The sequence below is a fragment of the Saccopteryx leptura genome, chromosome 9 (genome assembly GCF_036850995.1).
Source record: "Saccopteryx leptura isolate mSacLep1 chromosome 9, mSacLep1_pri_phased_curated, whole genome shotgun sequence".
Lineage (NCBI taxonomy): Eukaryota > Metazoa > Chordata > Mammalia > Chiroptera > Emballonuridae > Saccopteryx > Saccopteryx leptura.
This window is the reverse complement of record NC_089511.1, coordinates 3,472,980-3,500,742: the sequence shown is the minus strand read 5'-3', so window position 1 is coordinate 3,500,742 and position 27,763 is coordinate 3,472,980. Positions and strand designations below refer to the sequence as shown.

Here is a 27,763-nt window from a genome sequence, read left to right as displayed (position 1 = left end):
AATGTTTACTAGCACAAGACCTTCTTAGAAAATTATTCTATTATTAGCTATTGAATGTATTAATTTTGGTGACTGTTACCAACAGAACATTTATACCACTTTGATTTTTGCAAAAGCATGACTTCGCCATTCACTGAAGAGGCTAAAAGGCTCAAGTAAAGTGAGGCGTGCTTGGGAGATAGTTTGTTGTATAAACTAACTCTTTTCTACAAAAGATAATAGGTTTAGACCAGGTGGTTTACAAACCCACCAGGAAATCCAAAAAAACAACGGGCTAGCGTGGGAGCCAAAGTCCCATCTCTTGCTCGTCACGAGCACCACACATTCAGTCCCGAAGCCACCCAGCCACACTTCCTTCAAGGACAAGCACTTGGCACCACTGTGGCTTTAGTGGGGGTGTTCGTGGGTTGCTCAGTGTGGCAAAAATACATGGAACGAAGCGGGGAGAGGGGGATGGCGGCTTCTATCACAGCTCACAGGCTGCGCCATCAAAAATGACTTAAGACTAAGTCGTTACTTTAAATAACAAGCACTATGTGGAATAAAGTGGCCACTAAAAGCACCTTTCTCTGGGTAAAGTGGTGCAGTGATAGTTACTTATCTGATATTTTATGAATGGCTTTCCTTATTGGAAAAGCCAAGAGTATAGAACACACAGCCATTTAAAAAAAAAAAAAAAAAGCTCTTGAAAAATCAGATTTAAATTCTTTTTGCATCTACAGTCTTAGGTTGCAAATATAGGAATTAACAAGGTCAAAAACTGAAGTTATGCTGTTGGATGTAAAATTGTATTCAGCTGTTCACGTTTCAGAACTGTTTCTTTCTGTTTGGGCATACAGACCTCATCACTAGTTAATGTACCCTTTTCCTGTGTGCTTCCGCATACAGACCCTCATCACTAATTAATGTACCCTTTTCCTGTTTGCTTCCCAATAGCCAACATCAGGTTTGGGATTCAATTTACATTACACAGAAGGCATATATTTTCCAAAACAATGGGCTTGGATTTAAAGGGTTGGACTTGATGCCTGGCAGGTGGCGGCTCTCTCCCCACTGCCCAGGACCCCACCAGGGCCCTGCGCCCAGGGGTGCTAACTCCTCCAGCGCCTTCAAAACAGACCCTTTTGGTACCAGAAACAACACATCCAAAATGGGCTGTGGAGATCTTAGCTCAGAAGCATTTGATGTTCCCGGCCAGGGCACACGGGAGAGGCGCCCATTTGCTTCTCCACCCCTCCGCCGCGCTTTCCTCTCTGTCTCTCTCTTCCCCTCCCGCAGCCAAGGCTCCATTGGAGCAAAGATGGCCCGGGCGCTGGGGATGGCTCCTTGGCCTCTGCCCCAGGCGCTAGAGTGGCTCTGGTCACAACATGGCGACGCCCAGGATGGGCAGAGCATCGCCCCCTGGTGGGCAGAGCGTCGCCCCTGGTGGGTGTGCCGGGTGGATCCCGGTCGGGCGCATGCGGGAGTCTGTCTGACTGTCTCTCCCTGTTTCCAGCTTCAGAAAAATGAAAAAAAAAAAAACAAAAAAAAAAAACAAAAAAAAAAAAGAAGCATTTGATGAAATATGTGTTAAGTCATTCTGGAGACCTGTAAAGTGTTACACTATAGGCAATCAGAAGAAAACTGATCCATGTGTAAAACCCATCATCCAAGTCGAAATGACAAACTTCGCTTCCCATCAGGTGAATGAAATGGGCGTGCTGGAACGCAGATCAGCTCTGCAGGCAAAGGTACCAAAGAGCATCAGAGTGGTCGCCAAGCCCTGAAATAAAACCTTTAACAATTCAATGTCAAAACCGGGGCTTGGTTACAAGAGAACAATTCGGAGCCTTGTTTTTGTTTATTTTTTTTCACTAGGGACTTCCCACACCCTCACTCAGAGTTCACGGTAACTTTCACCCACGGTTCTTCCTGACTTTACAGCAGGTCCTCGCATGCCTTCCTCTCGCTCAGTGGTGTTTCAGTACAACACCGACGAGAAAAAACACACCAGTCCCCAGCAGTCACTGGCGTGGGCACGTCCTTCCCACGGCTGTGTGGGTTTCCCCTGGGCGCCACAGCCTCCTCCCACACCCCAAAGATGTGCAGGTCAGTGATTAGAGCGCCTGCATTGTCCCAGGACGAGTGCACGCACGTGCGTGAGCAGCCCAGTGGGGGAAGGCGTCCTGTCCGGGGTGGGGTCCCACCTCTTGCCCTGAGCTGGCAGAAGCAGGCTGGAGAATCAGTCTTACTTGTTTTTTATTAGTCGTTCTTAAATGCATCTACAGTTCACATTTCTTTCCATGTCTAAACACTGGAAGTGTTTCAGGTCCTTACTGAGAAGTCTGGTGATGTTTCCGTGTCCAGAAACAGGCCAGGGAACTTAACCTTCGTTTCTATCAATTAGCCTTCAGCAAAGCTGGGCTCCTTACCTGTCGTTTCACTTCAAGTCACAGTTTCCCAGAGCTATCCACAACGCTGAGTGAGGCCTTTGTGTACCACAGGTTTGTTTGTTTTTTTTGGTTTTTTTTTTTTAAAGACTTTATTTATTCATTTTAGAGAGGAGAGAGAGAGAGAGAAGGGAGGAGCAGGAAGCTTCAACTCCCATATGTGCCTTGACCAGGCAAGCCCAGGGTTTTGAACCAGCAACCTCAGCGTTTCCAGGTTGACGCTTTATCCACTGCGCCACCACAGGTCAGGCTGTACCACAGTTTTTATAAACAGAAAACCCTACCCCAAATACTTTATACTGAAAACAATGTCATGTGACCATATTGGCACAGATTAAATGGTGATTAAAAAGCAGAGAAAGGGTCTGATAAAAGGCAATTTTTTAAAATTGCCTTTTCTAGTGAAGTCCAGTTTTTTCCCTTATGATTTGACTGATAATCTGGAATGCTGAGAACTTAATTTGGATGGTGGCTAAAATAAAACATTATCTTCCTATTCTTTTTATTTGCCAGAATTTGTTTAATGTCTGAACTCAACTCTCCTCCGAATTACTTCTCTACCTCCCCAACCCTTTCACTGATGGCTTCTCGTCTGCTCTGTTAGAGAAATGACCCTGGTGACTCAGACTTACAGGGAAGTGTTCTATATCAGGTGACTGATGTTAACCAGAAGATCCTTTCTGTTTCTATCTTCGTTATTAAAATATTCTGAAATATGTGAGTACTCTTGTATTTTAGTGCTGACTTATGCCAGTATTTGCATATATGTAACACACAGTCATATATATATATATACTGCACATACACACAGATACACACTATAAATATACTTATATATACACAGTATAAATGTACACATACACTATAAATATATATATGCACACACACATACATATATATGTTAACATAGATGTACATTGAGGCGACCGTTTCAACAACTTTATAGAGTGGACCTATTATTATCCCCATTTTACAGATGAGGAGATTGAGGTCTTAGTGACATCACACAGCTAAGCGATTCGCAGCCAGTCTTGCATTTACTAAATATCTTACATCAGCTTGACTTTTTTATTCTGTGATTAGTCCTTCTATCCAAAAGAGTCCAGAGGGGCATACTCCTCCCTCCCAATGCTTCCTAAATTGTTTCTCTATTTCATTGACGTCGCAATGATTTAAGCTGACCTACGGTTCATAGCCTTTAAATCCTTCGATTGTTTAGTGTGCAATGGATAGTTCTGAGTTAAACTTTTTAGTTAAAAGACAAACCCCTGAGTGTAAACTTAAGACTATCTGAAAAGTACAATCAGCCAGTAAAGCTATTCCCTCACCCTGGGGAGCCAAGGGACTGATAGCTGCATGAACTAGCGAGTCAGTCATCAGTCTTGCTGTTTATTCAACCCCCCCCCCAACCGGAACTGCAGTGCAAGAGGCTGACCGCGCCTCTTCCAGAGGATAATGAACGTTAGGGTACATTGCACGTGCAAGGTGTGAGCGTGGCGGGTGGGATAAAACTCGGCTCTGTGACACAGGAGGGCGTCTCCCATGCGGTGCACACACCCGGGTGTTTGGCGCTTTTAATGGATTTGATCTTCCCAAGAGCATCCCTGCCCAGGGGGAAGGAACAGGACGTAGCTGGGCAGAAAGGTCAGGGCCTGGGTGGGAGGCGGGTAGCCAGTGCTGACGCGGGGAGGCTGGGAAGGACACTGCTCCCCCCGCAGCTGTGCACAAGCACTGAGAGCAGGCTCTTTGCTTTAATTTTAAATGAGTTTCATCTGCATCATATATAGAGCTGAAAAAAGAGAGGAAAATTAACATGGAAACCACAGTGCCAATCTAATACTCTGATTTTTATTCATATTCAAATTCACATATTTAAATTTTAAAAAACCCAAACACTTAGAAGTCAGCGAATTACCTCGAGTGTAGCTCTGTGCTGCCGTTATTGTATTTGCTTCCTCTTTCCCAGACGCCAAAGTCGGGCACCCGGTAAACTCTTTCCACACAAAATACAAGGTTTTGAATAAAAGAGACCTAGAAGAAAAGAAATCAGGCATAAGGGCACGCAGGAGCAGATCTTTAGATAGTGATCAGAACAATTAGATACCATCTGACATCCAAGTACTGTCCCGCCTACCCCACTTAACCTGCTGAGATTCTTGCAACAATGATGTTACTATGACGACTGTGTTAGACCATGGTGCTGCTATGCCACTGACAGTGAAAACCTGAGGTTGTGCCCATGGAAAGAATACTGAGGTCTGTCAATGCTTCTCTATAATTTTCAATGGTGTCTCTGTGACCGTCCATGAGGACTGTGCAACTTATGAATTAAGAAACATATAGCCTGACCAGGTGGTGGCGCAGTGGATAGAGCGTCGGACTGGGATGCGGAAGGACCCAGTTTCGAGACCCCGAGGTCGCCAGCTTGAGTGCGGGCTCATCTGGCTTGAGCAAAGAGCTCACCAGCTTGGACCCAAGGTCGCTGGCTCCAGCAGGGGGTTGCTCGGTCTGCTGTAGCCCTACGGTCAAGGCACATGTGAGAAAGCAATCAATGAACAACTAAGAAGTTGCAACACGCAACGAGAAACTGATGATTGATGCTTCTCATCTCTCTCCGTTCCTGTCTGTCTGTCCCTGTCTATCTCTGCCTCTGTAAAAAAAAAAAAAAAAAAAAAAAAAAAGAAACATATAAAGTACTGTTTTATAGTAGATGATAATTGGAATCTATAATGTCCATATGAAATATTAAACAGGTACAACTTTGACGATAAAAAGGTATTTCTTGGTTCTGCGACAAGTCAGTCCCACGGTGGGTCAACCTGGAGGCCTGTGTCCGTCAGCCCCAGAATCTGCCCTCCCTCCTGCCCTTCCATAGCTGCTGACTGGTCCCCAGCCTTGTAGACTCAGAGCTTGTGGCTGGACGGAGGCTCCAAGCAACAGGCCAGGAGTCACAAAACTTCCAAGCAGAAATTGCAGACATTGGATAAAATTTATACTCTCAAAAATAACTATGAGGCCCTGGCCAGTTGGCTCAGTGGTAGAGCGTTGGCCCAGCGTGTGGAAGTCCCGGGTTCGATTCCCAGCCAGGACACACAGGAGAAGCACCCATCTGCTTCTCCACCCCTCCCCCTCTCCTTCCTCTCTGTCTCTCTCTTCCCCTCCTGCAGCCAAGGCTCCATTGGAGCAAAGATGGCCCAGGCACTGAGGATGGCTCCATGGCCTCTGCCTCAAGTGCTAGAATGGCTCTGGTTGTGGCATAGCAACGCCCCAGATGGGCAGAGCATCACCCCCTGGTGGGCATGCCGGGTGGATCCTGGTCCAGAGCATGTGGGAGTCTCACTTCAGAAAAATACCAAAAAAACCCCAAAAAACAAAACAAAACAAAAAACTATGAAAGCAAAGAGACAGAAACACTGATCTGCTCCTGCAGGTACCCTGACAGGGGATGGAACCTGCAACCTCTGGCCAACCACGCTGTCTGGGCAGCTGCTCATGTTAATAAAGGCATTATCTTAAGTCGGCTACTGGACCTGACGACAGGGTGTTCAATTTAGTCATCATGTCCGATTCAATATGGCAAACTGAACGCCCGCGTTGTGCCCACCCCTCAACACCAGATCCCTGTGAAGGGCAGTGCACGCGCCCCGCCCCACCCGGCACACACCGAAGGGAAGACGTCTTCAAAGCCTCAGTGTGTAAGAGAAAAAAAATCACGTCTCAAAGGAACTTCATTCACTGCAGGACTCAGTGTAGGCCCCTCACCGCCGCCCCAGGTGACCCCTGATGCAGCTTCTCCAGGGCAAGGCTGTTCCGGGATTTCACGTGTGTACGTTCAAGGCTTATTGATACTGGCTACATAAACACTGTATATTACCAAATAAAGCCTATATGGCCAAGAAAAAGCTTAAGAAAACAACAAAGAAAATAAATTTAAGAAGAAAAATATCAAAATTGCTTAAGTACAGATAAGCCATATGAAACAGAATGCAGAGTTTAAAGCAATATTGTGTTTATAACAAACGTCAGTTGACAAAGGAAGATTTAAAATGAACTGTGGCAGATATTGAAAAACCAAAAAGTAAATGTTATAATTGAAAATGAAGATAAAATACCAAACAGAACAAAGCCACCCCCTGACCAAGGTAATTTCACCACCGCCGCCATTAGCAACATTCACAGGGAGTGCTGGTGGCAGCTGTCATTAGCGGCTACTTCATCCCACCGGGTTCTGCTGGACCAGAGCCGGCGCTGGGGTTCTTCTGCGGGAAAGAACAAAGGGCAGAATGCCTGGTTCTGGGTCCTTGCCTTAGTCACACTTCTTCTAGTTGTTGTTTTTTGTTGTTTTGTTTATTGATTGATTTTAGAGAGAGAAAGGAAGAGAGCAGGAGAGAGACAGGAACATCGGTTCCTGTGTGTGCCCTGACCGGGGATCGAACCAGCAACCTCTGTGCTCCAGGATGATGCTCTAACCAACCGAGCTATCTGGCCAGGACTTTCTAGCTGTTTTACATTTAGGATGCTGCTTGAGGCTGGTCTGAAATAGGAGTCCCCCAACCCTCCCCCTACCCAAAATATCTGAATATCAGTACTTCACAATATTTTTAAAAATGAGAAGTGATTTAGATGAAATGAAAACATGTAATTAATTTTTTGATGAAGCAAAATGAAGAAACCTTAGGGGTCATTATCAATTTCTTCACATCACTATTCCTTCTTTGTTGTTTCCCTTCACCTCTCAATAAACTTTCCTTCCTGTGATTTGAAAACACAGCTGGAAGGACCTAGAAGACTATAAACCACGAGAGGGCAGGATTCGTGCAGCAGTGTCACAGTGGCTTCATGAGGCCACTGACAGCCTGGCGGTCAGTGTACGGCTGTGTTTTCCCTTACTACGTCACCAGAGGAAGGACAACCGACTGGCACACACAGCAGCCTCCCCACTTGGGGACTTCCCACTGCGGGGACCATCTCAGTAAGAAGAGCCCCGAATTCCACCTGTGGCTCTGCTCCGAGTGTGCCTGCAGGTGTGCCTGCGTGTGTTCAAGCATCACAGCCTGCGACAGAGACGCCCTCCCACGCGGGGTCAGAACTCACTTCCAATTTCCAGTAAGAATAAAAGCGTGGTATTTACCTTCTGAAAAACATCAAGAACCCGGCTGAGGGGCCCTGACAATAAAATTAATACAATGTAATAAAAGTACCTTTCTACTTTTAAAAAGGATGTGAAAGAAAGAAAGAGAGAGAGAGAGAGAAACATCATAACTGAGAAAAGCTGCGAGTGCTCTTTTCCTCTCACTGTTGCTACAATTTTCTGCAAGTCGGTTCTTGTTCCCGATCACCCAAACAGAGGCCTCGCAGAAGAAGGGTTTACAACCTGCCACGTGTCTGTTCATTTTCAGAGTGCTCTGCACTGAAAACACAAAGACGTTTGGACCCAATATCCTAAACCCTGCATCTGAGTACATATGAACTGAAGGATAATCCACACTTGATGAGACTGAAAATAAGCTTTAAATAGTAAAATAATAACAATACTCCGTCCTCAGCGATGAGGGGCCGGCGCGGCGCACCTCGTCCGTGTTGTAGATGACCTGCAGCCCCGAGGAGACCATCTCCACCAGGTAGAGGAGGTACAGGGACACCCCGCAGATCTGCGGACAGAAGGGGGAGAGGTTAAAGGACAGACACAGCAGGAATGGCATGCGGGTGATGAACTGTAAACACAACCCACAGGCGATCTGCTCTCACCCAGGCCTGCAAAACCTCCCTCCCTCCCTGCAGTGCCTGGCAATGAGCTTAAACTCAGATACAACTCAAATGAGCCGTTAACTTCTGAAAACCCTATTTCAGATAGTGAACTGATTTGCCAAAGAAGACGCACATAAAACCTAACTATATGACGATTACAGAGAGAAGGTGGAGAAACCACATATTCCTAAAATGCCAAGTCTCACTCATTCATTGGTTACAGATAAGTTTGAGAGTCTCTGTGCTCTAGAAAGGGAGACCTTGCACCGGAGGAGTTGTACTGAAGGAAGACATTTCTGTTCGCTAGAAAGAGGCACTGTGAAAAGATATTCTTGTTTTAGTAGAAGAGGATGAATAGAAGTCGTCTGTCCTAAAGATGGCGGACCCAAAAGAGCAGCAGGAGGAAAACCCGTTAAAGGTACAAGCAGTGCGTACAATATTCGTGTCCCTGAAACAAGGCCACAGGCTGCCCAACTGAGAGCTGCACAGACTGAGACAGGAAAGTCAGAGCAAAGCATAAAACCCTACGGGAGCAGAGCGCTGCGACTGCAGATAAAAACCTAACACAGCCCGGAAGACACACCCACAGCCCCAGAGCGCCCTCTGGAATTTCACCTCAGGGCCGTGCTTTCGCTTTATCGAGAACTGACACGTTCCAGACGGGCTGTCACTCCACAAAGCTCCTGACCTGCTGTCACCGCCCATCACCTGCCGTGGACTCCCAAGGCCCTTAAGCGCTGGAATTCTCTCAAACGTGAGAACAAGCAGAAGCTTTTGTCACTGAAGAAACTGCAGGCTCTGGCTTTTGGGCAGCCCTAACATGATAGCCCTTCCTGCTGCCCGTCTGTGCGTGCGGACCAGGAGGCCGCTGACCCTTGTGTCACGGTTGGTTTTCTACTTCTGTGTTGAACAGTTTATGAAATCAACATTTTTTTTAAAAATTGCCCACAGCCTCGAATCTTCTCTGTGGTAGGGGGTAAGTACAGAAGACTGGCGTAGCCTTTTTACCTGAAGGTGGCCATACTCCTCGTAGGAGAGGATCTCGTCTCCCGTGAGCACGTCGAAAACAGAGTGAAGACACGTGGTCGGGCGTGGGTCTTGCTTAAACTGCTGGACCTGGAATCGGATATAAAATGGACATAAAGCTAGTCGTTCAGAGTCTCACCCAAGATGAGAGATTATAAGTTACTTTTTCATGAAAACTTTTGCATGGAGAAAGTTACATCTTTATATAGGTAGGTGGAAGACAGAACGAAGCAGAAATGTTACTGGAGTCAAGAAACAAACCAGACAAAGCCGGTAACTGCTAACAGAATAGCGTTATGGTGACGACATAATTGGTGTTTCACAGACACAGCAACCCAGGTGCAGCGGGGAGCACGTTAGCGCACTACCAGCGGCGTCTGCAACGTTCTGCATCTTATCGGAGGCTTCCCTCTGCGGGACAGCGTGTCTGGGTCTGCACCCACTGCACTGCTGCTGGGAAGTGCTTACAGGACGCTCAGTGACAGAGTGCTTCAGGCCACATTCTAATTCGGGGAGCGTCCAACACAGCAAGTGCTGTTTCCTTCTCTCAGGATCACAGAGTGTCACCGATGCTCCTGTCAACCCGCTGTCCTTCCCTTCCCCACCTATACTCTCTCTCCTCACTAAGGTGACGATTCTAAGGGAACACAGTCCATACCTTTACTGACTAATTGGACGTAACATTTAACCACGTGAGACTACGAAGTAAATACTACATGATCTCACCGACAAACGCCAAGGACAACACGATCCACCTACTCGTCTGGGTCCTTGCGATTCGACCTGGTAAAGGTCTACTGACACAATCGTACGCCAAGGGCTGGGCTGGTCCCCGGACACAGGGGACGAGCAGGAACAGACCGTGGATACGACACACAGCTCCTTGTAAAGGCAGTGGGCTGCCTCCCTCTTTGAAAAGGTATAAAGGGATGACAGTCTCTGGGTGGTCGTGACCTTGCCTTGTGTCACTTGTTAAGGTTAGAGACATAGTCTCTTCACCTTCAAAATTCTTCTCCTTAAAATCCTATCTCAAAAACCATCTTCTTTTATCAAGTCCCTTCTGAGCCCCAAGTAAATTCCTTCCTTTGGGCTCCCACATCAGGGTGCTCATCCCTCAGTTCCTTCTACTGTCTTGGATTTTTATTACTTGCCTGTATCTCCAGCTATCTTATAAGCTTCTAGAAGCTACATTATCCAAAATGGTAGCCACTGTCTACACAGGACCAAGTAAATCACATTCAATAAAATTTGGAAATCTAGTCCCTCAGTCACACTGGCCACATTTCAAGTGCTCGAAGGCCACAGGTGACTAGAAGCGTCCGTATTGTTTAGCACAGTAACACAGAACATTTCTATCATCACATAAAGTGATGCACAAACACAGCCCACCCTGTGACTGAGGTCAACACAATGACAAGTCAGGACCTGGAGCGGGTCATCGGGAAGGAGAAAACGAGGGGACAGCGGGGATGTGCGTCCCCTGTCCAGTGTGAACCCAACCACAGGAAGAGGGCTGTCCCTTCTCAATGTCTCCCACTGTGGGCGCCGGTCTCAGACTACACAGACAGACAGACGTCAGCGTGGTCGCCCCTCCCACACCTCCACGACGAGTATCTCGGGGCTCGACAGGATTCGGGGTGCTTAGACAAAACCACGGTTAAATTAAAACAAAATCCGCTTTGCTGATTTGATGAACAGATGTGGTTCTGGAATAGGTTAATAAAATGTTGCTGAGCTGTCGAAGGTAACTTGCTCACGGTGATGCGCAGGCACACGAGTGCCCAGCAGGAGAATTTATCTTCAATCACAGTGTCGGAGAAAAGCAGCTACTTGATGAGTCAAGGTGCTCGGAAAATTACATAACTACACTCTCTCAGCCTTACTGCTGCTAAAAGACAAATAATTTAACATCTTAGGAAAAAGAAAAGGGACCCAAAGTCTATATAGGCTTTGAAATGTAATGGGGTGAATTCTATGTGAATTATAGACAAAAGGTACTCTTAAAGGCGACCCAATCAAGGAGACATTAATTAGTATTTTACAATGTCTGGCATCTGGTGGGTAAAAGTAAAGAATGGTTAAAGCAAAATTTGCTAGACTAAAATAAAATCTAAAAATGTTTTCGCTGCTTCTACTTTAATTGCTGCTTTAATTTTTTTCTGAAAACTTGAATCACTGTAAATTAATAGCTTCTCGTTTAGGAAACAGTAACTTGATTCTTAATTTATAGCCTTAAAATATGCAGTTAGGTAGGAAAAATCACTTTACAAGGCAATCCTGAAAGAATAAATTTCATAAAATTTTAATGATTTCTCATGAATTAAAAATTACTTAGTAGCATTTTAAACAAAATTTTTAAGCCAATAAAGACAGCAATATTCATAGCCTATTGGAAAGCAAATCTCTGCTCTCCAACTTGCAGATTAAATCCATTTTGAAAAATTATAAATGCCTCTCCCCAGCAAATGTGAGCAGAGCAAACGAGAGAACAGATATATGGGCATTTAAGGGTGAAAACACCTAACGTTAATGAGGAAGCACTGAGACAGACAAGACTATCATAGACAGAAGCCAGACTGCTCTACATTCTGCAGATCAAGGACAGCTCTACTTATCCACTCAAATTCAGAATTCCTGAATTTAAAAACACCTCGCAGGTGGAATTCTTAGGAAATGTGTCAGGAAGTGTGTTTTGTGGTGAGTAATTGATGAAAGGAGACAGCCTCGGACCCCTCAGTCCTGATGTGACTTGAGGAGATGCAGAAGACAAGCCTAAGATCACACAGAGAGTGACCACTACAGACGGGCTTCCTCTGTTTCTGAAGAAAGGCCCAAAGACCCCTCCTTCACGTGTCAGAACACGGAAGCATTCCCTGCTGCTGGGGATCATGCAGGAGAGGTGAGCACCCCCCAAGAGGCCGAAGGCGTGGCAGGCAGCCGTGAGCGGGGCACGTGGTTCTGTTTCCCTGGGTCAGCCCCTCCCAGCCGTCCGGGGCCACAGGGATATACACCCTCCACTCCTGCTTTGACAGGTGTGGACATCCAGACACTGTATGACCACAAAAATGCTTTAAAAAATTTTAAGCCCCTCATTTTGTGGTATGCATAAATGCCTAATTCCAGGGCCATTCATATCTTCTTAAAACTCACAACTCACTTAAATTTAATGACCGACCACTGGACGTAAGAAAAAAGTGCTTATTCTTTATACGCAAAGGAATTCAAGACAGCTTAAGTCCCACTCATGCTGTAAGCAAAAGAAAGCATAATTGTGGAGACTGTTAGCAAGGTTGAATGATATTTAGGAAGGGAAATGAAAAATTGACTAATGTGATGTGGGGTGTAGGTGGTGTTACATTGAGTGGGACCCTTGAAAGCATGTCAACAGAATAAATTAAAAACTAAATTACAAAAAAAAAAAAAAAAGAAAGAAAGAATTGACTTAAGCAAGGCACCGAGAGAAAACTTTATCTGACATCATTTCCCTCCTTCTGATAAACGGGTCTAATTTGGACCCACTGGCTTCAGCCAAGGCTGAGATTCATGGCTCTTGACGCTTCCCTGCGAGAAAAGAAGTTGACTTCGTCGACATTAAGCATTCATGAAATGATAAATGTCAAGCAAACAGTAAACCTCACACACTTACAAAAAAATAACTTTAATCGTAATTATTTCAATATATATGGCATACTAGTTTAATTCAAGTATGTCAGTATGACATAGTGCTTTATTCCAAGCATTGAGAAACCTTTATAATGATTTTCAGAGTTACATCTCAGTAGACAAATTACAGGTGTGTCACCTATCTCTATTACCAGCCTGTGAATAAATTTATTTCTGCCAAGTAACATTTTCTTGTTGCCGTATTTTGGTGACAGAAAATAGATGATTTTCTTTTTAAGTTTTAACCTCAGATAGGTCTTAAAGAGAAAATGTGCTATCGCTGTCGTTGTAATTTAAAACAATATTCACAATAAAAACATACAAAATGTTACATAATCAAAATGGCCCATATAGTTACGGGTGTGCATCTCTGCCAACACGTTCCCAACCTGGAGGTGGCCCTAGGGTCACATGCCACACACGTGCATGCACATGGACACGTAGTCCTAGGACGAGGGGATGTAGAGCTGTCGGTAAGCGGGGGACGCCTTATTCCTCTACCTGTGTGGAGCTTTGCAGGTGACAAGTTTATCACATACAGGTGTCTCTGCAGTTCCCGCGACAACCCCGGCAGCTTTCCGAGTCTGCACCTCCTGTCCTTGTCACATGGGAAGGAAGTGCTAGATCTCTCCACCAAAGTCTTCCTTAGGTCAGAGCAGCCGTGTGGCCAGAGGGAGATCTGCTCAGGGTTTTCTCCAGTTACTTATAACACAGAGCAGAATTATGGCTACTGTGGGGTTCCTGAGAACCAAGTCTTCACTGAGCAAACAGCAGGTCCAAACTACAAACGAAACTGAAGTCTGAATAACGACACTCAGTCGCCCCTGGCGCTCAGGTGTTTCTTCAATGTCGGAGTTTGAAAGCCAGGGGCTGGGAGGCAGAGGCTGCTGGGGCCTACCTAAGCGCCCCTGGCGGGGCTGCACCGTCTGGAGGTGCACTCCTCTGCAGAGGGTGCTACTGCCCGTACGTATGGGCTGAATTAATCCTCCCGGACGGACGACGTGCGGGCTGCGGTCCAAGCCGCCGTGCTTACCTTATCGGCTTGCCGCATGTAGCAGTAGAGAATCCCGCGCATGCATTTGATGGCCGAGTGCTCCAGCTCGTGGGTCCGTCCCCTGTCATCGTCAATGCGCCTGGGCGGGAGAGATAACTCGTGAAAGAAGTGGGAAACGGATTTGAAAAGGGAGCAGAGCTTTTGATAATTAAGAATTTAAACTATCTGGCTAATCCTGTGTTCTGACAACGCCTCCTCCTTCTGAGCAGTGAAACGGTTTTCCCAGCAGAGGCTTAGAAATGCTGCAATTAGAAAAAGGGGGGGGGGGAATCCTATGGTGACTCTTGTGCTGATTTTTCCTTTTAAGGAAAGTAGACCAGTTGCTTTAAACACAGCATACGTTATTTACCACATCGACTTGGCCGAAATTTTAATTTTTTTTAAATTTAGAATTTTAAAGGCTGCAAGTTTCTGTATTAGAAAATGAATCTACCAAAAGATTTTCAAAACTCACTGTTACAGACTGAGAGGCAATCTTTACCACCAATCCCTCTGGGTTACACGGTGCCGCCGGATTGAAGGGAGCGCGGGCCAGGCCAGGCACAGACCCTCTTTCCCCACCACATGCTATTAAATAACCACGTAAAAAGCAAAGGCGGGCACTTCAGTTACAGGCACCCTCAACTGAACACACATCCACTAGGGCACGGAATGGATCTGGGTGGGAAATTTTATATTTTCAGGTCTTACTTTAAAATCAATGGACCACTGTTTACATCACTAGCTTCTAAAAAGAAAGAACAGCTAAAAACTAACTGTTAAACTAAGATGTTCCCTTGTCCTTCAGTTATTCTGTCCCCATTATTGATCGGCAGCCTTCCGAAGGTGGAGAAGAGTCACCCACTACTGAAAACCAAAAGGAGCTTATTCGTTATTTCACTAAATCTTAAAAAAGGTACCTGGCGATCATCCCTCACTTGGCAAAAAAATGATGTCACCTGTCTCCTTCCAAAGTAGATGACAGTGACCTGGTCGTCTAGCTGCAGATCCACACGCCACTACTAGGAAGGAGGATGACCAAGTTCAGCACAGTACAGAGAATGTCAGGGAAAGGTTAAGCTAGCCGTCATGAGACGATCAATCCTCCCCTCACGTGTGGGCACTGCAGTGAAACGAGCACGGTCTGCTCTCTGCTCCAGTTCCGCCCATGCCAGGCACCAGCGCTTTAATCGAGGAGAATTAGAGCGCGGGTAACAGTGGACCAGACCCTGAGCCAGAGAGGAAACAGCACAGCTGGAAACAGTGAGCTCCATGAACTGTTCTGTGTACAACTCCTCTCTCGTCTAAAAAATAATAATGATTCGGAATAGAACAAAACCGATTTTTCCTAAAGTTGTCTTTAAAATACTTCTCTGCCTCTAATTTCAACAAGCATTTCACCAAGACTAAAAATAGTCCAGAATAATTCAGCCACAAATAAAGAACCTTTCTATTTTAATGACGTTCTCCCGTTTCTCCTTTCTCCTGCAAATAAAATAGTAACCATAATATTTCTCTTCCGAGTGAGAACGTAAAAGATGAGCTGCATTCGAGTAGAAGCACTTAGGCATCAGGATGTATTTATGGATCTAGTGAGCCAAAGTAAGTCCTCTATTTTCTACCGGGAACCGGCAATTCAGCGTCTTCTGGCAGGCTATATGTATGCAAATCCAAGTTTTAAGATGAGCTGAAGATTAATTTTAATTTTAAAAAAATAAATGAGACAACCTGAAACTTAATTCTAGTCGATTTATTGACCACAAGCTTTGTGCAAGTATTGATCAAACTATTTATACAGGATGAAGTCTTAATCTGATATCTACACCAGAACGCCCTACTTATTGTATAAACATGTAACTAGCAAAGAAAGTGCACACTCGCACCCTGTCATTGGTGCGTTACTTCCCACAGGCAAACCTGAAGGAGAAGAAACTGCGGATGTTATTGGTGGAAACAGCTCTGTGGCTTCATTGTTTCCTGGCTCTAACGAGGGTCACCTCTTAGTATATGCAACTCCTACAGCAGCTGTAAATGTGACGCCAGGGAAAGAGGGTCCCGTCCTGCAGGAAGGCACCCCCACCCCCGGGCACGGCCACCAGGTTCTCCTCGGTGTCTGCCTGGTGTGTTCCTCTGTCTGATATAGACAGGAAGGCACCCCCCCCTCCGCCACGGCCACCAGGTTCTCCTCGGTGTCTGCCTGGTGTGTTCCTCTGTCTGATATAGACAGGAAGGCCCCCCCGCCCCCCCCCCCCCGGGCACGGCCACCAGGTTCTCCTCGGTGTCTGCCTGGTGTGTTCCTCTGTCTGATATAGACAGGAAGGCACCACCCCCCCACGGCCACCAGGTTCTCCTCGGTGTCTGCCTGGTGTGTTCCTCTGTCTGATATAGACAGGAAGGCCCCCCCCCCCCCCCCCCCCCCCGGGCACGGCCACCAGGTTCTCCTCGGTGTCTGCCTGGTGTGTTCCTCTGTCTGATATAGACAGGAAGGCACCCCCACCCCCCGGCCACGACCACCAGCTTCTCCTCGGTGTCTGCCTGGTGTGTTCCTCTGTCTGATATAGACAGGAAGGCCCCCCCGCCCCCCCCCCCCCCCCGGGCACGGCCACCAGGTTCTCCTCGGTGTCTGCCTGGTGTGATCCTCTGTCTGATATAGACAGGAAGGCACCACCACCCTGGGCACGGCCACCAGGTTCTCCTCGGTGTCTGCCTGGTGTGATCCTCTGTCTGATATAGACAGGAAGGCACCACCACCCCCCCCCGCCATGGCCACCAGGTTCTCCTCGGTGTCTGCCTGGTGTGTTCCTCTGTCTCATATAGACAGGAAGGCCCCCCCGCCCCCCCCCCCCGGGCACGGCCACCAGGTTCTCCTCGGTGTCTGCCTGGTGTGTTCCTCTGTCTCATATAGACAGGAAGGCCCCCCCCCCCCCCCCCCCCGGCCACGGCCACCAGGTTCTCCTCGGTGTCTGCCTGGTGTGTTCCTCTGTCTGATATAGACAGGAAGGCACCACCACCCTGGGCACGGCCACCAGGTTCTCCTCGGTGTCTGCCTGGTGTGTTCCTCTGTCTGATATAGACAGGAAGGCACCCCCACCCCCGGGCACGGCCACCAGGTTCTCCTCGGTGTCTGCCTGGTGTGTTCCCCTGTCTGATATAGACAGGAAGGCACCTTCCCCCCCTACCCCCCGCCACGGCCACCAGGTTCTCCTCGGTGTCTGCCTGGTGTGTTCCTCTGTCTGATATAGACAGGAAGGCCCCCCCCGCCCCCCCCCCCTGGCCACGGCCACCAGGTTCTCCTCGGTGTCTGCCTGGTGTGTTCCCCTGTCTGATATAGACAGGAAGGCACCCCCCCCCACGGCCACCAGGTTCTCCTCGGTGTCTGCCTGGTGTGTTCCTCTGTCTGATATAGACAGGAAGGCACCCCCACCCCCCGGCCACGGCCGCCAGGTTCTCCTCGGTGTCTGCCTGGTGTGTTCCTCTGTCTGATATAGACAGGAAGGCACCACCACCCCCGGGCACAGCCACCAGCTTCTCCTCGATGTCTGCCTGGTGCTGTCTGATATAGACAACATTTACCCATCTGCAATTCTCTTCCAAATCAACACTCTGAAATCATCACTACCCTTCTCAAATATAAAAAGTAAATGAAATTCCATATTTAAACTCTAATTTAAACTTATGTCTTCTTCCAGAAGTCTAATTAGAAACAACTGCAGAAACGTGACACACTGTAACATGCCACAAGGTACAGGTTAAACTTTCCTTTAACAAATGTTGTGATATTGACTAGGTTCAGAAATAGGTTTAACCTGAACCACATAAATCAAAAGAATATAATTATTTATGAAATAAAATAATTACAATAGTTGGAATCATAAGGATACTGCAATGAATAAACCTTCCGCTCTTCACCTGGACTAACGATAATTAAAATCAGCTTGCATCCTCTGCCTATAATTTATTTCCCGCACTATTTGAAAGCACACTATAAACATTGGCATCCCTACACACCAAAGAGGTATCTCCTGAAAACAAAAGGTTGTCTCCTGACAACCACGATATCATTACCACACCTGAGAAATTTAATATTGAGACTACAGTATCTATATCTAACACACAGTCTCTATCCAATTCATCCAATTATCCCCAACATACACTTCACAGGGTTCTTTTTAAGGCATGGTCCTTGACTGGGTTCAATCAAGACACATGCACTGTGTATGGTTGTCATATTTCTTTAGTCTTTCTTAATCTAGCCATTTTTACAGCTTTTTTTTTTTTTTTTTTTTGTCTTCTATGAATGATAGCTACATTTTTTAGGAGTTCAGGTGAGTTGATTTACAAAAAGCCAAAAACACAGGTAGCTCCATTTAACCATTTTGATAGGAAGTCAACGTGGGTGACATGCGCTTAACCACCATGTCACATCGGAAGGTGCTGATGTCAGCCTGCCCACCCCCCGCTTGGCCACTTGATTAAGGTGCTACTGGTGCTTCCTGAACCCCTGGGACCAGCAACAGCTGGACACTAAGTGAAGCCACACTGTGCTCATGCAGAACAGGGGGAGAAATGCTTGTAGGGATGCTGCAATAACAAGCATGCCTCACATCGTCTCAGTATCTGACTTTCCCTTACAAATGTGACACACTGATGATTCAAGACCAAGGAGTCACGTTGATGTGAAAGACACCATTTTCAAATCAGAGGTACATGCATGTGTCACTGTCAGAAAATTAATACTCAGAAACCTATTTTTTTTTTTTTTTTTTGTATTTTTTCTGAAGTGAGAAGCGGGGAGGCAGAGAGACTCCCGCATGCGACCAATGGGCATCCACCGGCATGCCCTAAGGCATGGTCCTTGACTGGGTTCAATCAAGACACATGCACTGTGTATGGTTGTCATATTTCTTTAGTCTTTCTTAATCTAGCCATTTTTACAGCTTTTTTTTTTTTTTTTTGTCTTCTATGAATGATAGCTACATCCACTGGCATTCTAGCACCTAAGGTGGACAGAGCCATCATCAGCACCCAGGCCAACTTTGCTCCAATGGAGCCTTGGCTGCAGGAGGAGAAGAGAGAGACAGAGAGGAAGGAGAGGGGGAAGGGTGGAGAAGCAGATGGGAGCCTCTCCTGTGTGCCCTGGCCAGGAATCGAATCTGGGACTTGCACACGCCAGGCCGACCCTCTACCACTGAGCCAACCGGCCAGGGCCAGAAACCTAATCTTAATAAGGGTTAAATGTATTAAAACCAATAATGTCAGTGGATGTTTTCGATATATAATAAGATGAATACTTTTGATACAGAATGAAATAAAGGAGAAATTCCGTATCATGTAAAGATTTTTTTTTTTACTTTGTCAGAGAATTACTTGACTTTCAACCAGATTTAACAAGTAATACCCAATGAAGTGCAGTGAGAAGAACTCTAAACTGGGGGTGGGGTAGGAGTTGGGGGGTCCTGGCCCTGGCTCTGTCATTGACTAGCTGGGTGATTTTGAACAGATCTTTAGCTATCTGGGCCCCAGTTTTATCATGTGAGAAATTCGGTCACTGTCAACTCCTCTGTGATCAACCCTAACCAACTCAATGAGAACGGGCAACTCACTGATCTGCAAACCCAGAGACAAGAAATTCTAGGCATAACATCTTACAACTTGTCTCACGTGAGCCCTTAGGAAACGACAAGGTGTAGAGGCCTCCGAGGAGGTGCGAACAGCCGCACGCACACAGCAAGCCGGCAGCAGAGCCCAGCGATCCGGCCACGGCTGACCCACACGCCTGGGGTGAACAGCCCCCTCTCGCCTAGACCTGGCGCGACAGACAGGGCGCACGCGGGCTCACCTGTACGCCAGGGCCAGAGCCCAGGCGGCCGCGGCGCAGTACAGGCTGTCGTGGACCTTGGCCTTGGGGTCGTCGCCGCACGTCTTGGTGGGAAAGAGGCCGGTGGTCGGGCTCTGGTACAGCAGCAGTGTCGACTTCACTGCAATGGAGGCGGGAAAAGCATGAATGGTGCAGCTGGCCGGCCGGCTGGCCCCACAGGCTTCCTCGGCCTCACCCCACTCCTGACAACTTGGCGGCGTCTAAACTCAGCTGGAATATAAAACTCTTGAAGACGTAGGAACAACTTACCGTCAAGGCACTCCGGCCGATCTCCTGAGCTACTAGCTATGGCGACGAAGATAATAAAAGGGTAACATGAAAATAGATACCAGAACCTTGACCAGAGGAAGTTGAATTAAGGTTTTACGTGAAGTTAAAACAACAACAAAAAATCCTTACCTTAGGGGAGACAAATAAATCAAATTTTATCTATTTGCCACACTAGGCTAAGTATATGGCACATGAAGCCATCTGACAAAAAAAACTATTAGGCATTTCCAACTCATGGTCAGGCGAACAGAGAGACACCCCTACACACATACCACAGAGTCGCTTACTCACATAGAAAGCAAAAATTTCCGGATGGATACTGGCAAAAACAAAGCAAAACAGTGGCAGGAAAATAGGGACCTGACGTTAGTAAAAGTCACCTGAGATTACCTTTTGTACCTCAATGAGTTAGAAATGGTTACACACTGGTGACAGATGTGACTTGTCGCGGGCCTTCTACGGTCCCGGTACTAACACGCAGTTGGAACAGGGAGTGGACTGAGCACGGAAACTACCACGACGGCCGGATGAGAGGACACGGCTACCGCGTGACGCCCGGGACGTAACTGAGGCCGGGCAAGTACTAGTCGCCATGCCCAAGGCCAGGTCTCCCTCAGATGCTGCTTACCGACTCTGTAATAATGATCCAGCTTGTCCCACAGAGTTTCATTATCAGGTTTCAGAAGATGGATGCTTTTAAGAGGTTCATAAACTGAGCCTAAAAGAAAAATTAACACTCATCAAATTTGGTCATTTTCACCCAGATAAACCAAAACTTCCAAACAAATGATGAAGCAGTGCCTAGTAATCTAATTGTCCTTTTTATAGGCAAACTGCCCTGTGTCACCACCGTTTAGGTTTTCAGTGCGGGAAGGAGAGAGAAGAGAGCTCCCCCGTAACAAGTACAGAAGGTCCGACTGTGAGAGGCCCCCCCTCACCCCGCAGTCAGTCCCACTCACTTCATCATGGAGTATGCTGGTCCGAACAAATCAAGTGTCACTCATACACGGTGTAGTCACTAGCTCAATCGTATTAATTCTGCTTGAGAAATACATTTTCTAATATGCCCTGAAATCCAAACTGTATCCCTACATTCATGCTTGACTGGGCAATTTTCTGTCAAATGATCATACCCCCCAAAACCTCAAGGAAAAAAAAAAAAAATAACCCTGACATGTTCCAAAGTCATCAGCCCACAGACACTCAGACGGTTTGCTGACATCCGGAAGCCTCCACAGTCCCCCAGGTGGATGACACTCTGGCCGTATTCATGGACTATAAGCAGAACCTGCTTCTGTTCCTGAGTCATGAAAACCACTCCCAAAGGCTGGCAGACCACACTGCTCAAAAGCTACAGAACAATCATCGGGACCATTTGCCACAAAATAGATACAGAAAACTGTTCACCTGACAAGCGTGCTTTCTCAGCACTGCTGAATGAAAAGAAGACTGAACCTCACCCATCAGCCTAAGTAATGTCTCCAATTCACGTGAAAAGCACCCAGAAATTATCAACTCGAGGTCACAGTTAATCCCCCTCTGGGTTGGGGAATGCACGTCACAGACACGTCATAGAGTCTGACCGCACCGCAGGAGAACAGCTGTAATCTACCGGGGGAGGGGAATCGTGCTGGCATGCATTAAGAATCTGTTACTTTCAAAAAGAGTTAAAGCATTTATGTTCATCAAGTCGCTCTGTCCAGTATGCTACTTTAAAGCCCAGGTACTGGGAACCCCTGGATGTCTAGGCAGAAAGCCAACATTCTGAAGTAAAGACGTTATCTACACACGTAGCAACAGCCCCTCCTCCTCTGTCTGAGAGAAACGATCTGTGGACAAAGATGGGGAACACAGAGTGACCTGCTCTGAGTGAAGAGGTTTTCTAAAACTGAGTCTGCACAATGACACCAGAGTGGCCCCCTGGGAAGAACGGGGAGCGTGTCACTGCTTGGTTTACAGAAATGGGATTATGAACCAGCCCGTCCTTACCTCTTGGTCCTCACTTAACACTCCTGGGGCTCACCCAGGCAGTGGTGCTATGTGGTCCCGGGGGGCGGACACGGTACAGCTCACTTCCACTTCCCGCGGGGGGTGCACAATGTTCCCTAGCTTTGTCATCACGAGCAGCACTGCGTCCCTGTACACAGACACGCTGGGGCCAGCCAGTACCAGCTGGAGGGAGCCAGCTGTGAAATTTCCAGTAATTTGGGCAGCTGGTTATGAAACAAGCCATAACTGAAAGTTCAACTATATAAACTTACAATTAAATAATTATTTAAAACAAAACAAAGGTCAACGCTTTCTAATTTATTTTACATTTAACTACTACACATGTTCTTGGGTTTATCTGCATGTATATATACCTGGACATTGGAAATGCCACCCAATAGGGCGTTACAGCTCTTCCCAACTCTGCCCTCAGAGATGCCTCAGAGAACTGGGTGGGTGCAACAAAAACCACGAGGTCTGCAAAGTCTAAAATATTCACTATCTGGCTTTGATTGAAAAGGTCTGCCCACCTCTGGTCTGAACGCCCAGAAGTAGTATTGAATTAAATGATAAATGTACTTTTACAAAATATTGGCAAATCGCATTTTTTAAAAAGTCTAAAACAACTCACATTCCTGTCAGAAACGTAAGCGCTCCTTTGTCTGCAAGGCTTCACCGGTCTGAGACTGGAGCAGAGCCTCCCTACACTTCATTCCCACCCGGAACTGTGAGTCTGCGGACCCCCCACACCGCCGTCCGGTTTGCTCGCCTGTGAACAGCATCGTCCCCTGAGCTGTCATTAGTATACCAGTGCTACTGTATAAAAAATTGAACGGACGACTATATCTACCTTTCCTCACTTGGTTCTAGTTTTCCTTTCTGTTTAAAAAAGTTTTTGACAACCCCTAGGTTACATATATAGCCTCCTCAATTTTCTGCTAAGTTTTTTATTACGTAAAAAAATAATAAAGTTTTCCCATTTAGGTATTTGATGCACTGGAAATTTCTTTTTCCTTGACTGCTTTTAAAGTAAGTAGTTAAGTCTATACATTTTAAAAAGATCAAATTGGTCCTTTTTTAATTTACGTTACAAAATATTGAATAGAAAGATCCATTACTCCTCAATTAAAAGCAGAGGACATCCCAAATTATGGCATTCAAATAGACCATTTTCTCTTGAATTAATTTATAATTTAATTTTCAAGAACTATATTAAAACCCTAGTATCTAATAATACAACTTTTGTCCTACATATTTTTTCTCAGCTATCACAGTTCTATATAATATTTCAAGCCTATCATGGACTTAGAATGTTTACAAATAGCTTAGCTTTCTGTGGGCTGCATGAGGTCTCTGAAAGTCTCCATTGCCGGGGCAATGTAGATTGATTTGCATAAAAGCATTTCAGGTAGCACTCAATACTGGATACGACACAAAGTTGAAACAAAGTAAACAGCATACTTTCATCTTTCTGCAGGTCCTAGATTCTAGCAGAAAAACACAACTTTTGAGAAGGGAAATCTTAGTCCAAGGAAAGAGTCTATCCACACCTGCCGTCCGCCTTGCACGCATGGCTCTCCAACATCGGGAACTGAGCAAGGTGAAGTCCAGCAGTGTTTCAATGACTGCGAGTTGAGGATCTTCTCCTGCCTTAGCTAGTGGGGAGCAGCTAGTTTCGCAGACATGGGACATGTTACGAGTTGCGATTCGTCAGTCGGGAACAGGTCTAAGAAAGCCTGAGAAGCTCAGCTTTGAAGACTGTGACGTATAGAGGCTAACAAAGAAGTAAGAAGTACGTACAAAGAAGCAGAGAATAATCAAAGCCCCTGCACTGGCGCATTCCACAACACGCTATTGGAGAACAACGCAGGGTCTGAAGAGCCTGTACCGTAGAGGGTCAGCCTGCGCCAGTGCCACAGGGTCTGCGGAGTCCTCGTGTGTAGGTACTCACACACCCACGCGGAGAAGGGGAGGCTGGCAGGGCGCGGAGCAGCTGGCACAGGAGGACAGAGGCCGCCTCGTATATGAGTGTACAGATTACATGCAAGCCACACCGGCGGTCCATCAGTAAATGATCAGAATACTGCTTTTTGAGCTGCGGAGATGGCAAGGGTCCCCAGAGTACAATTACATATATGTTAATCCTACATGTGGTGATACCTTTTCAAGCAACTCTGAGATTTAAATTACACCATTAGCTTCAAATGATAATTGCTTCCCCCTTCCAATTCTCTTAAGAGTTCTCCACTGATTAAAACTAGAAGGACACTCCTAGGGAAGGGACAAGTTATTCCAGAATGTTCTCTACCTGTGTCCCTAATGCCGGTATGAGGAAGTTCTCAACAAATATTTACTGAACTAAACTGGGTGGTCCACGTGGCAGAGTTCACTGTCCGCCTTCTGCATTCCTCCAGCGCTTTGCAAATACCAACTGACAGCTCTTCCTCATCACGTCTTATTTTCACTGTCTGATTAATGTGTTACACCAACGTTGGAAGCCACTTAACAGCAGGGGCCGTAACTAGTACACAGTAGATGGCAGTTCATGTTTGGTGGGGAGGCAGGAAAAGAAGGCGAGAAGCTGACAAAAACGTGTGTCAGGAAACTTCTGAAGACCAGGTTACACCTGTCTCCTCCGGGGCCCAGATCCTCTGATGTGATCATCAAACCCCACCTCGTCAGATTTGCATAATGAGACAAGCTGAAGAACGTTTCCCACTAACTTTTAGAATGACTGCTTTTTTTTTCTTATTTTTTTTTTTTTTTCTGACGCTGGAAACAGGGAGAGACAGTCAGACAGACTCCCGCATGCGCCCGACTGGGATCCACCCGGCACGCCCACCAGGGGCGACGCTCTGCCCACCAGGGGGCGATGCTCTGCCCCTCCGGGGCGTCGCTCTGTTGCGACCAGAGCCACTCTAGTGCCTGAGGCAGAGGCCACAGAGCCATCCCCAGTGCTCCATCTTTGCTCCAATGGAGCCTCGGCTGCAGGAGGGGAAGAGAGAGACAGAGAGGAAGGAGAGGGGGAGGGGTGGAGAAGCAGATGGGTGCTTCTCCTGTGTGCCCTGGCCAGGAATCAAACCCGGGACTTCTGCACGCCAGGCCAACGCTCTACCACTGAGCCAACCGGCCAGGGCAGAATGACTGCTTTTGTTAACTTTACAGTTAAAAGATGTGACGACACTGTACATGAGTCAGCACTTTGAGCACCTTCAACGTCACCAACAGCCCTTTGCAAAACAAAGAAACAAAACATAAACCATGATTTTCTCTACTGCTCAGTTCATCCATGCACAGAAACTTAAAACAGGAGGGAATAAATGTGTGCCCCGTTGGGGAACAAGTAAATTATGACACCTCCATTCTGTGAAACACCTTAAAACCGTAAAGAAATGAGGTAGTCTATTGGTAATATCATGAAAGACCAAAAATAAATAATAGTGTGATCATAGAACAAGGCATACGGTATGATACTATGTATCACAAGCTAAACAAAGATAACTACAGGTGTGTGTACATGCATATATAGACAAGTTAAGTACTTTAAAAAGTCCAGACAGATGTGAAGCAAACTGCTCAAAACAATGACTTCTAGGGAGAAGACGGTGACATTTACCTGGTTCTGATTGTAAACATTATATAAGAAGGCATCCACTTACTACCTGCATAATCTTTTCAAACAAGAAGGGGAAATTTTGAAAGCCTACCACTAATATTACACACAACACCTCATCCTGACGGAGCTCTGGGGTTGCCACGACGCTGAGGCGCAGAGAAGTTATGTCATCGCGAGGCGGTCATTGCGTGGCGGTCATTGAGAAGCGGTCATTGCGTGGCGGTCATCGCGAGGCGGTCTGTGTGGGAACGCCGGGCTCAGTGCGGGCAAACTGCACGTGTGCTCCCCTCCCTGCACCTCACACCGAGGTCTGGCTGAGGCGAGTGAAGGGCCCCCGAGCCTTGCTTTCACTTTCTGCCTTCAACAATAGCCGGCTCCCCAAATTACATGTGTATGTATGTATGTAAATTACATGCATATATATTATACATATACACATATGTATGCCTTTACTTACTTAACCCCAGTCTCTTACCACAGCTCATCCAAACCTTCAACTTCGCAAGTCTCTAGCTCCACGGCATGTTGGGTAAGGAGGGTATTTTAAATGTGAAATATGACATGGCTAGTAAGAAACAACACAACTTTGTAAAAATAAAGTGAAATTTGCCTATTCAACTTATTCAGATAAGATGTGAAAAGGCCACTCCACTGTTTCCGTTTTACTTCTAATAAAAACATATTAAGTTCTTCCAGTGACCTTTAGAGAAGAAGCACAGCCTATAAAGTCTATTTAAGGATATTCAGTCTGGTTGATGCTTCATGTGTTGACCTTATGAATACCAATCACTCAATTAGCTATTCCATTTTCCTTGCTTATTTATAGTCTGGCAGAGTACCCCTGCCACAGCATGATTTCGGTGAGGTCAGAGCTGTATTCAAACAACTCCAATCTTTCTCAACAGTTTTTGGAACTCCCCCTTATAAAATAAAATAAAATAAAAATACATTCAGAAGCAGCACAAGATTATTAAATTTTCTCAACGGTCGTTCTCTGTCATAACCCCGATGCCAACAGTGTCTGGCACATAGCGAGGGAGCTCTCAGTAAATATGTATTTACCGAACACACGGAATTAATATCCTCTGATATCTGAGATCTGCCTGAAGTTTCTCAGAATCAGCAACTGTCAGATGATTCATGAAGGCCGATGAAATTAAACAAGACTCACTCGTCAGTGGCAACCACAGTTATTCAACTCACTCTATGCTTCTACTTTGTTCTGGTCTTCCACTGCTCATACAGGAGGATCTGAACATCATCATGAAAGGGTATGATTTAAAAGTCATTTGATCACTAGAATAAATGCAGACAGCCTCGTAAAGGGGCCACTTTGTAAAGGATAATATATACTAATCTGAACTATCAGATTTCTCAAGAGAAACCCAGAGTCATTATTTCATATTTAGACTACAAACAAAATTTTTACATTCCAACTTCTGAGTTAAATGACTGAGTCTTAGCTCAGTATTAATTTAATTACACAGAGGGGGAAGATTTCCTTCACTGCACACCAGGGGTCGGGAACCTTTTTGGCTGAGAGAGCCATGAATGCCACATATTTTAACCACATATTTTAAAATGTAATTCTGTGAGAGCCATACAACAACCCATATACTTTGCACATTATCCAATAAAAATTTGGTGTTGTCCCAGAGGACAGCTGTGATTGGCTCCAGCCACCAGCAACCATGAATATGAGCGGTAGGAAATGAATGGATTATAATACATGAGAATGTTTTATATTTTTAAATTTTTTTTTATTTATTCATTTTAGAGAGGAGAAAGAGAGAGAGGAGAGAGAGACAGAGAGAGAGAGAAGGAGGGGAGGAGCTGGAAGCATCAACTCCCATATGTGCCTTGACCAGGCAAGCCCAGGGTTTCGAACTGGCGACCTCAGCATTTCCAGGTTGACGCTTTATCTACTGCGCCACCACAGGTCAGGCTATTTTTAATGTTATTATTATTTTTTTTATTAAAGATTTGTCTGCGAGCCAGATGCAGCCAGCCATCAAAAGAGCCACATCTGGCTCGCGAGCCATAGGTTCCCAACCCCTGCTGTACACCATTCCCCATTTTTACAAGAAATATTTCATTTTATTTTGTCATCT

The 27,763-nt window shown here is 46.1% G+C and overlaps 1 protein-coding gene across 3 annotated transcripts in view; it reads right to left on the bottom strand.

Annotated features, from left to right (window-relative positions):
- The window catches only part of PHKB (phosphorylase kinase regulatory subunit beta), a 115,754-nt gene that overhangs the window by 73,217 nt on the left and 14,774 nt on the right, over nt 1-27,763 (bottom strand). For all 3 annotated transcript variants that reach the window (XR_010747056.1, XR_010747055.1, XM_066349907.1), the window contains exons 2-7: nt 20,676-20,765; nt 19,739-19,877; nt 13,900-13,999; nt 9,186-9,293; nt 8,000-8,080; nt 4,345-4,460 (exon numbers count right to left, since the gene is read on the bottom strand). Coding sequence is in view for 1 of the 3 variants with exons in the window: in XM_066349907.1 (XP_066206004.1) it covers nt 4,345-4,460; nt 8,000-8,080; nt 9,186-9,293; nt 13,900-13,999; nt 19,739-19,877; nt 20,676-20,765 (634 nt within the window). In the remaining 2 variants the exon portion in view is untranslated. The remainder of the gene's footprint in view (nt 1-4,344; nt 4,461-7,999; nt 8,081-9,185; nt 9,294-13,899; nt 14,000-19,738; nt 19,878-20,675; nt 20,766-27,763) is intronic.